The following is an 11,748-nucleotide window of genomic DNA, read 5'->3' on the forward strand; positions in this document are numbered from 1 at the left end:
TATTTTGATCATTAGTATTTTGATGTGCGCCAGCCATCTCCTTGAAGCGTGATATTTGACAAATGGGGCTGAAAAATCGATAATCTGCGTTTTTTTCTACGATATTGCCTTTTCTGACATGTTAGTTTGGTTTTGCAGCGGATGCTGTAGGCTATATCAATATGTCATTTGATGAACTTTTGTGAGTAAAACAGAATTTGTGAAATAATTTATGACTGATTTATGTTTTGGCCTGTCAAAAAAGTGTTTTTGTTAGTAATCTGGTCTAGCGTAATTGTTAAAATTGACCATTGACCTTAATCAGATACATGAATAGAAAATGCATAGATTCAAAAAAACGTTGATAAGAGAAGTCCTGATCGTCATATTTCTTACATGTCGGTGTAGGCTTGCACAACTTATAATGGCGCAACCCTAACCCTAACCCCGTACATCGTTGGAGTTAAAAGACAAAAATTCAATGCGTCTGTGAAATGAATCGGGGGTCTGAAAGGAGAACAAACAAAAATTTTCTCCTCCAATAAAGATCTGTAAAAAAGGCCCTGATTTGGAAGACTATAACATCGCCAACGTCTGTATCAGTCCAGGTACATAATTATCATGCTAAGTAATTCTATATATCACGTTTAGCCAATACCCGGAAACGCAACCGCCTCATCCGGCCAATCAGTAGTACAAAATGCCAAGTCTACGCACGTGTGTCATATGACTAGTCAATGCTGCCTTTCTAAGGTTACGGGAATGTTTTGAATAGTTTAGACATCTTCTAACGTCCAGTAGATTTAACCTTTCAGGACAGAAAAATTTGATGGAAAAATACATTGACAGCTTATTGTAAATCCAAATTTTGAGGAAATTTTTAAATAGGCTACAACAGAATATTGAAATGTGCGTTCCAAGACGGGACTTTTCGCAGTTACCTTTACGTTGTAGGCTACAGTATGTGAACTAGCCTACATAAATAGTTCATCAATTTGTCACGGAAGTATCTGTATGGTCTTCTACAATGATAAGTTGACTTACAAAAAGACAAATTATGAATGCCAAATATTTTGCAACGGCAAACTTGAAAACGTCTAATAAGCTATTTGCAAACCTATATGGGCTATACTTCCTACTTACAAGTTTCGTGGCTGTGGTGTAATGGAATTTGACCCTTCTTCCGCAACCCTTTTACGAGTTTTGCTGCAAAAAATTTAGTGTGTATGCTTGGTTGTTAAAAGTATGGACTGCAATAAAAGGACAACTTTTTTATTATAATTTCTTCCAGATTACCTTAAATATTTTTATAACGTTTTGTCTGTGATTGAGCACTCCGGTACCTAAAGCGCTACTGATGGTTTTCATTGTTTGGACGTATGGCAACTCTAATTGCAATTTTTAAAAAACGAAACTGTTTCATCTAGAATTTGTTATTCATGAAAAAGGAAACGTGATTAGTTAATTGAAGTAACTAAAACATGGCTGCTTAAAAATTAACATTGACCAAGAAAATTGAAATTACAACTTCGACATTCTTACACAAAATTTTCGCTTCAAAGAAGAAGTTTATTTAGCCAAACGTGGCTTAGGCCTATTGCTTCGGCCAGCCTCCACTGCAGAAACTTCCTTTGCTTAATCACATCATATGGAAATGTTCACCAAGATTGCTTAATCTTGTGTTTTCTTGTTAAACTTTGCCTAGAATGAAGCTACTGCAACAGTAAATTAAGCTACACTGCAGTTGACTCTAATTGATGCTACTGTGTAAACTTGATTTTTGTGGACCTGTCACTGACTGTTTCAATAAACCAAAGTTTCAATTGTAGATAAGTTTGGTATTCATCAACAAGAAACAACAAAATACGGTTAAGAAAAAGTATATATTCTAAAGACAGTTAAAACGAGCATGTAGGCTAATATGCAACATTTTTCACATGGTTTTACACAAGCAAGAGAAATTTACACACATCATAAAATGTTCAATGATTATAGAGTTCATTTTATATATTACAGCGTTTTGAGATGAGTTTTTTCGTATGTACTGTACAACCAACCAAGTTGACAATACCCTCCTTGCATAACTTTTGTAACTGTTTTCCATCTAGCATCGACCTAAAATGAAGTGTTTGTGATGAGACGATGTAAAACGTTTAAAATGCCGATTCATTGTATAATACTATAAATTAACAAACAAGCAATTTTGCCTGTTTTCAATATTAAATAAAGTTGGTTTGTTTTGTCGATAGTTTGCAGTACATCAAAGGTCACCAAACTTTTTTGAGAAAGGGCCAGGTGACTAAAAGACCTTTGGGGCCGGATAACCATTTTATTCAGTACAGTTTTCAGCCTGCCGTGGTGATTCAACAGAGTGGGAATGATTTATTTAGCTGTATGCGACAGTTGACACGCTCACTCGTTGCAGGGAAGTGAGTTGTGAAGAAAAAAACTCCTTTCTTTATCACAACCTCCTAAAGTCACACATAGTCTACTTTATTCAAAAATAGATACTTTCAAAACATTTCATCAAAAGTGAGGACGGGAAACGGAAAATTAAATACTCAATCACTTCATACAGCGTTAACGTTTGATAGAATTATTATTCAGTTCATATATCACATTGTTTGCACAGTTTGATGGCCAGGATGAGCGAGCCTTGCGGGCCGAATCTTGCCCACGGGCCGCAGTTTGGGGACCCCTGGTCAACATCACTGTCATGTATGACATTCCAAATAACAAATTTGATTCTATATATTTTGAAAAGTTCATTATTAATAACTATTTTTTTACCATTTTTAAAACACTACACGAATGTGTTTTTGTGCTGAAAACGGCATATTTGATGTTAGAAGCGATTGAAGCTGGATACAATGACCATGCCGAACCCTAATTTGCAAAGAGTTTTTGACTGTCAATTTGGACAAATCGCGATCTCATAATTGCCTTGTTACAAAACGAAATCAGGTTGTTACAAAAAGAATCACGAATTCCTTTCAATATTTGCATTATCAGTCATGCGAAGATTCTGCACGAGCAAATCGTAAAATAACCCATCGAAATATTAAACAAATGAGCTAGCACACCCCTAAACAAAACAATCAAAATCTCTCAATCATTGGAACAGAACACAAAGGAACAAAAATAAAAATACGCTTTGTTTACATAGATAAATGTCTAAAATCGTATGCAAATTTCGAACTTAGTTGGAACGGTGCAGGTGATCTCGTTCACCACGTCGGTGGAATGTTATTAGCAGCAATTGGAATGGCAGTCCTTTTTTCAGCAACATTTTCTATATAACGTGAAATGCATAATTGCTAGCTTGCAGGCTGCAAAAAGGTTTTCTTCAGTAACCTCTGGTCCACTGACGTGCTGCAAGCAGGATTTTTGTCTATACTTTTAATGATTTAACTGTCTATTTGCAAGTCTATTGCTTCAGTGAAAAAACTTTTCCCTTCACTTTTCTTATACCCAGACAAGGTGGATTTCAAAGAACACAGTCTAAACAGTCATTTAAAAAATGATTAGGTCCTCGGAAAGGTAAGTAACCTTCAAAATCTTGTATGTTCTTCAAGTCGACCCTGCGGTTGTTATCACTGATGGCTGATGGGGAATGACCAGTGGTGAATGCTCATTGGTGGATACAGGGGGTGGAGTCCGGTCGTCAGACAATTTTCTTTTTCGAAGATTTGGTGATGACTCAACGATCTCCTCTTCTTCATCGTCATCTTCACTTTGAGAAGAGTCGGAGTCATCCGGATCAGGATCAGTTTGGATTTGCATCATTTCATAATCTGAAGACCAAAATAAAATACATTGATACCGTTTGGTAGAATTAAGTTCTTACGAAACCCATGCTTAAAAAAATTAAGATACAACTCATTGGAAAAAATCTCTGAAAAAATTTCAGCGCCAGAAATTGATTGTAACACATTTTATTGAGAGCATTCCCAATGACATCATATAGGCATGTTGTAATTGCAGCAACATTACTATCTATTTATTAGTTATTTTACTTGCCTGTTATGCTGGGCTTTCTAACTAGAGCAGCTGAAGTTTTAGCAAGGATAGCGCTTTTCAGTTTAAGTTTTGTAGAATTGGACACAGATCCGGTGCGATAGAGGACACGGTGATGAGGGGGAGTATTCTCTTCCCCTTCGGGGTAGGTTACCGGGACTGATGTTGAACGACTCAGTCGACTTTTTGTAGGATCTGAGAAAACGCACAATGATTAACTTGAGTAAATCTTTTTGCAATGGTCATACATCTATCTTTCTGACGTGTCCTGGCTTTACGCCCGGTGGTAGAAAATTTAGATTAAGTGGACGAAAAAGCAAGGAAGCCAATATTCGTGTTTACTTTGAGGCATACCTTTAGGCGTCCTATCAAAGATACAGCCACATGCTCTTGAGCGGTGTCGAACCGGCAACTTTTTGCGTACTGTACTAGGGCTCTCATCGCTATACAGTCGACGACAATGGTCGCATACTGACTATGTCTATAAGTATCAGTAAAAATTGATATGAAAAAAAGCGCTACTTGCCATTTCTTGACGAGGTAATCAACAAAGCGCAAAATTAAAAATTTAAAATGTCATTATACATAAACAATAAATATAATCAATGTTACAAAAGGTACTTCATACCATGCAACACAACAACAGAGCCAACTATATCAAATATAGTTACTGACTACCTAAGTGTTTAGACCAGTGATTCCCAACCGCGGCTCTTAGAGCCGCATGCGGCTCCAAGCTAGCCTTCTTGCGGCTCTCATTGACCCCTGAAAATCCCACACCAAATATAAAAAATTTATTAATAATTAGGGTTCAAGGTTAGTAATGACTCTGAAGGAAAACACAGCTTGCAGGTGATGTTACAAACAACACATTTCCCAACACTATCTGACCATCGAACCAATGGATCATTTGAAGCATACAGCAGACTTATCAGTAACTTGATTGATGAGTTCAACTGCCGCATTAACGGAATGAATTTATTTTTGCCAATGATGAACATGTTTGCAAATCCTATTGCAGTTAATGTGGCCACAGCTCCTGATAATTTTCAATTGGAGTTGCTAGACATGCAGTCAGATATCGAGCTCAAACAATTACTTCAAAGTGAAGACCTACTTGAATTTTGTAGTCGAGTTCCAGAGGGAGAGTATCGGAACTTGAAAAACAATGCCCAGAAAAATAGCTCTGCATTTGGATCAACTTACGTATGTAAAGCACTTTTCAGTAAAATGATCAGAATCAAAAATAAATATCGCAATCGGTTGACCGATGACCACCTCAAGCAGCTACTGCATACTGCATCCTCTGCAATTGCGCCTCGCTTTGACAAACTTGGCTCAAAGCCAATGCCAAGTTGGACATTAAATTGGTTTGTGTTATTTTTCTTGTTAATGTTGCTATTCGTTGGTACATGCTTTAGAATTTTCGTTATAATTACTTGAGTGTTTTCATGCGGCTCCATACGTACTCTGAAGTTTGAAATTCGGCTCCGACACCAAAAAAGGTTGGGAACCACTGGTTTAGACTTTAGATGACAATTAACTATATGCGATATCTATTTAGTGTATATGCATCATTGTATGTAATAATAAGTTAATTGTCCGGTAGACGTTTACTGTACTGATAAAAGGTGAAGATCGGAACAGTGTCAATGTCTACAGTTTTTTATAGGGTACTATTCTCTATATACCTTGAAACAAAGGCATTTATGCTTTCATGAAAATGCTTCGTTTGATTAAGATTTGTATTTTCAGAGCGTAGCATTGTGAAATGTGCTTTAAAGCTATGGTGCAGATTAATAAGCAAAATCGAGGACAAACTAATTACAGTATACTGATCTCAAGAAGTCAAATTAATCTTTACCTTGTAAATGTCGTAAACCAGGATCTATTTTTAAACGTTTTCCTTCAACACCATCTACTGGAGCAGTTGATCTAAAAGCACTGTCGGGAGATGGCGCAAAAGCTCTAGGAGGTCCGATTCTGGTATAAGTCATGCCTTCCTTTTGTACTAAGGTAACCTGGCCGATTAGAAATACTTGCAGAATATAAAACAAAGCAAATAAAATATCAAGACACGTAACAGCCAAGTATGATATAACCACTTCTAGATTTTGATATTTTTCATCAGCGCTTGTGCAACTTTCTGAATTTTATACAAGAAGCAAGCAGTTTGCACATTGATGGTAGTTGTTTGCCAGTTTTCCAACACTAAAATGTTCTAAAAGCAACATTATATAATTTTATCGCTGGGCATTGATTTAAAGCTTTTTGCTACAACTTTCAACAGAAGGCACAAAGCAATTCAGACTATTTCAAAAGTCTAGTTTGACAGCAAAATGTAGCCTACTAAAAACTTTACAATCTTGTGGTGGTATTTCAAGGGGCACAACAGATGTGTTTTTCACTGTTTTTTCGTTGGCACTTTGTTCCCCACTAGAATTACTTTACCGACCCCTAGTGAATTGTAGATTACAGTTTCAATAATCATTAGTTGGTTACATAAACTTGTTTTGTTTGTTTGTTGAGTTGTGGTAGTATCAACTGCTTTATTGTAGCCCTGATTTTGTATTATTCTAATTTTTATATCGCATGCAAGATATGGTGTATGCCATAATATCATGGTGTATGCCATATGAGTAAGTGTATGCCATAATATCAGTCTATCAGAATCAGGGTTGGCTTAGCAGGTAAAACAGAGATCATAAAACATATGACTTTAAAATAAAAAATCCATCATATCCATTATCCATGTGATAAATAGTCCATTAACTTGAATAGTATTTACCTTTCCTTGAGAAGGCCTTTCCACAACCGGCTTAAACGAGTTTGAACTTGTTTTAACAATGTCTGTCACATCTTCTGTATTCGCATCATCTTTGATGCTCAGTTCTTTTACTTCTTTAACTGCCGCAAAGTTATCATAGCGACCGTTGCTTGGCGAAATTGATCGAGGAACAGGCTTGAAAGTCTCGCTTTGAACAGGTTGTTTAGGTAATCTAATAGTAAGTTGTGCAGTGGTAGTGGTATCTTCGTTTTTATCATTCTTATTTTGTTGGCAATACGACATGGCTTCTTCAAGAAGGTCTCGGCTGAAAGGTTTGCTTTGGCTGTCTGAGTTTATCTGAAATAAAGACAAAATTACCTAGTTGGACTTCGGAAATCCCCAAATGAGTTTATATTCGGCTGTGATAAGATTGCTTTAGAATAACTAAAGGTTTGATTTTATTCGCCAAGGGCTACAAAATGTTATTCTATAAATTGTATGGGTCTAGGTCTACAGTATTTGCCAGCAACCTTTACAGAGCCACAATGTCCGAATGTAAATTACTTTGGTGTAAATTGAAGGGTCGTATGTTGAACATTGTAAGCAATAATTAGCGGAAAGGTCCCTTTTACCAACTACCACAGTGATTTAATGCCAACCTTAATCAATAAGTAAGGTAAGATATAGACTACGGTGTTTTTCCTATCAATACAATGTATGCGATACTGTTACATGGATATAAGCCATGCATAACATCTTTATTTTGTATTAATATAATATACGATAATGAAATTAGCGAAGATCTTTAAATACATAAAGGAAACTTGAACTCAAAATATGCAATTACTGGGAACCCTTGGAGGGGAGCTATTACATGTCCTCAATCCAATCTAACTATTTCAACCTCAACGTGTCTCAGTGGCAGCACTGACAAACCAAAAACTAACAGTTCCAGTAATACTAGTTTTAAAAGTTTGAAGTTTGCGATGTTTCTTGACAATTTAAAATTATTACTTGTAGCATAAGTGTAGCAGTAGTCGACTTGAAAAAGTATATATTTATAAAGGTACGGCATGGCCACCTGGAGATGCGGCCTGATTTGTCACATTTTGCAGATTTTGATTACAGCTTGTACTGCTAGTGCTTGACTGACATTTTCTGAGATGTTTTTACTTTTTGCGGTTTCCTAATGACATAAAACTTTTTTGTTGCCTTGGGGAAGCAGTAGCAAATGAGAAAAAGTAAGTTGAAAAACGCAAAATCAGACTGTTATTGAAAATTAACAGTCTGACTAAAATCTTCGAAATAAAATTTTCTTTGTTTTTCAACATGTAAGGATGTTAAAACCTATTGTATCATCTGGGGAAAAAAATAAAGAAAGCGTAAAAATCTAATTTTTCGAAAAATTTATTTAAACTTCCGCCCAAAGTTAGAAAAACCTGGAAATTTCTGCGAAATGTGACAAATCAGGCCGTATCTTTAGGTGGCCATGGGTACGGTAAGCTACGTTGTGTTTTTGGGTCTACACTATGTAGGCGAGAGCCTGAAATGGTATTTTCAACAGTACTATAATGTAAACGTAAGACTCTACTTACTGCTGGGCAGGTGTGCATTTGATACGCCTCGGTTAAACGATGTTCGCATGTGCTGGTATTAGGATCTGTTTCACTTTCAACTCTTGCTGTGGAGTTTTGAGCTTGTTGATCTTGATAAGCTTTATAGGCATGCATCAGCACTGTCAAACTATCTGCAGAAGACTGCATTTTAATTATCCTCTGCAAAATCAAAGTTGATTGAATTACAAGATATTTTAAATAAATTTACAAAGCTAAAACTTGCTACAAACTTTTGCTACCGTGATGTAGGCAGGGGCGGATCCAGAGGGAGGCGATTGGGGCGATCGCCCCCCCTAAAAGCTAAGAAAGTAGCTTTATTCTTTATTTATATCCATACGATTTGGAAAACAACATATCGAAAGCAATGCTGCATAAGTCTTTCGCCATGTTCATTGTTCAAAGATTAGGTTAGGCTAAGGTAGCCTATAATAATAACATAGTAGGTCTATGAAAGGCTATTATTTCGTCACAGAGTCTAATCACCGAACAAAATTACTAAACTTTTAAAAGTTTCTAAACATTTTGCCAGCATTCTAGTCTAGAGCACAGCAATAAATCCCTAAGCCGAGATAAGTTGGTTGACAGAGTAGGTTATTGGCAACTTTGGCGGTCAGACGTGGAACTAAAACCATTGGAATTCTATCTTGAAATTGCATCAAGAAACAGCAAAGTTCAACTTTTTTCAATGAGACTTTAGCATCTTGTCGCCTAACATCATTGCTACCACGAAATTACTGAAGTATCGACCCGATAACATTGACAAAAGTCATTTGCAATGCCTACAACGGCTTGTTACGTCATATATATATAGTGTGGAATCTGCTCTATGTTCAGAGATCTAATTATGGACGAAGTATGAACAAGTATAACTGTTCCGGCGACTGCTGCAGTCTTACCGATGACTGCGGAAGAAGCTTTACAACAGTGTGATGAAGATGTGTACACAATCGTACACTCTCTTCTAAAACTACTATTAACCTTGCCAGTCAGCGTAGCATCAGCCGAAAAAAGCTTTTCATCTCTTCGGTCGTTGAAAACCTGGCTGAGGAACAACATTGGCGAGGAAAGACTTAATGGATTGGCCTTACTATACCAGCATCGGGACATTTTAATTGACCCAGATTCCGTGATAAATCGATTTGCCAACAGTAGAAACCGCAAACTTGAGTTTGTGTTGTAGTCAAAGGTACGACACCTGTTAGTATTACCCGTACCGGCAAAGTAGCTTTTTTATTTTCGTTTTATTTGTGAAGTAAACAGAAATAGTTGTTTCTGTTATTGTTAGTTTTTTTATTTGTCTGGTGCAGCGACCGTGCATGACACGTTTTAAGGAGGACTATATCCTTTAGTTGTCATTTTACTAAGTTATGTTTAACTGCCATTCTGTAGTTTTAATGTACAAATTGTAGTGTTTCGGTGCTCCAAAATAAAAATTTACAATCGAAAGCTATAGCCTATAGTGGCGATTCTACTGGGGGTGGAGCATGACCCAGTATTTTGATCTGACCCCCACTTTTGTTAGTCATTATGTTGAATGCATGCACAACCTTTCCTCATTGCTCTTTACAGTATAACAATTCAAAACTTGTCAGAGGAATAAAGCCTCGAAGTTATACAGTAAGTCTATAACAACCTCAATGTCTGTATCAATATTATGCTGCGACATTGGGAAGACAGAATTACGTGTTATTATCTTTCCGTGGTCAATTTTTAAATTGCTGTGAAACAATCAAGAGTGAAACGTTCAGTCTCAACTATAAATGCGGCTAGGTTGTTCAGGCTTCAACTTGACATGGCAAGGGCACATCAGCTCTTTACCCCTCCCTTTGTTAAACAACAGCATTGTTGAGGGTTTTTTAAGTTATAAAATTTCTCATAATTTGTGTTCGAAATGCTCTCAGAACGCACCAAACTCAACCTAAATTTTCTAGGGGAGACCTCCGTCGTTGTTTATGCCGGGCTGATCACTTGCCTGAATGTCAATGACATCGCCCCCCCTAACGTTAATACCTGAATCCGCCCCTGGATGTAAGATGATGTGTTGCAGCTAATTCATTTCATGCAGCACATTAGATGACAATTAGACCTTTGAAATGAAAGATACAATCTCAAAAGATATTCTACGTCCTGCCTGATGCTAGCAGAAAAAATTTTGGTACTCAATCTTTTAAACTAGACGTTGGAAACTCTGCTGTCTGTGCGTATAAGGGGCTTTGAGCCAACTTTGCATATATCGTAGTAGCCTACGTTTAAGTAGATGAGCAACAACACGATGTCTTCAAGAACGTTATCCTGTCAAGACAACGCATAATTATATATATCCTTATCCAGCCATTTGAAGCTGACGCTCTAAAGCGTAACTGTAAAGTTGTTGGAAACAAAAAATATTTAAAAAAAATCATTTCTTGCCTACGTTTCAAGTTAACTTTAAGTGCATTGTCCTAAAAACAAACCTCTCTCCAGTTTAGTGAGCATTTTCTGATGACTATGACAAGTTAAAGTTTTCTTTTTTTGTTTAGAATAGCTTACTTTTATTGTTAGCATATGCCCAAAAATGACATGATTTTGCTCTGCTTACACTGGAAACTGATTACGACCGTTTAAACAAACTTTGTTTGGTCGAAATAAAATTCGTAACACATATAATTTAAAACTAAACTAAGACCATTTTGAGCCAACTGCTACACCACTGGTGACAAACGCTTGATTGAGCCAAGGCAACACAATTAATATCTGAAACCTGAAAGTATCTAAATTTAACTATCATTGCGAAATTTCACCACTTCATTCTCATGAAACTCTGAAATTAAAGTTACTTTTAGACTAGATGATTTATGATTTCTGTGAAATAACCCACATGTCAAAAACATCATGTTATTGGTAGGTAAACGTTTTTCGACGTTGACGCAACATTAGACTATGAATTTTAGCTGGCTTGGAATCACATGAGAATATTGCCATACCATTGGAACAAATGTCATCTCAAAATAGACCTAAAAATTTCTTAATTTCTTGATAGTACTAGCGCAGCGTTTTTCCGTTTACATAAGCAAGCCAACTGGTCGGCGACTGTTTGCAGCTTTTTAGTTTAATCACGACGCCTACAGAGCTTTTACTCAATAAATCATCATGATCCTTCATTGCGAGTATGATGAGTTCATCGTTAAGAAACTCAATAAATAGGTTGTGGGGAACTACAATCTCAAAAATACTTAATAATAGATTACCAGTGGAAAGACGTTGGATAAAAGTCTAAAGTTTTGTTTGGACAGTTGTCTTCATTCTTTTAACATATAAACTTCCGGGAATAACTGAAGTTGTCCATAAAAAAACATACAACACAACGCAACAAAACTAATGCAGTTTGTA

At 36.5% G+C, this 11,748-nt stretch overlaps 1 protein-coding gene across 1 annotated transcript; it reads right to left on the minus strand.

The window, feature by feature from the left end:
• Positions 1-1,802: 1,802 nt before the first annotated feature.
• Positions 1,803-8,531, minus strand: LOC145764864 (uncharacterized). Its single transcript, XM_082576555.1, has 5 exons — positions 8,359-8,531; positions 6,785-7,120; positions 5,861-6,017; positions 4,000-4,191; positions 1,803-3,773 (listed from the first exon to the last, which is right to left on the minus strand). Exons 1-5 carry the CDS (start codon positions 8,524-8,526, stop codon positions 3,550-3,552), a joined length of 1,077 nt encoding a protein of 358 aa, XP_082432681.1. The 5' UTR covers positions 8,527-8,531; the 3' UTR covers positions 1,803-3,549.
• Between the last annotated feature and the right edge of the window lie 3,217 nt (positions 8,532-11,748).

Source organism: Aplidium turbinatum, chromosome 2 (assembly GCF_918807975.1).
Source record: "Aplidium turbinatum chromosome 2, kaAplTurb1.1, whole genome shotgun sequence".
Taxonomy (NCBI): domain Eukaryota; kingdom Metazoa; phylum Chordata; class Ascidiacea; order Aplousobranchia; family Polyclinidae; genus Aplidium; species Aplidium turbinatum.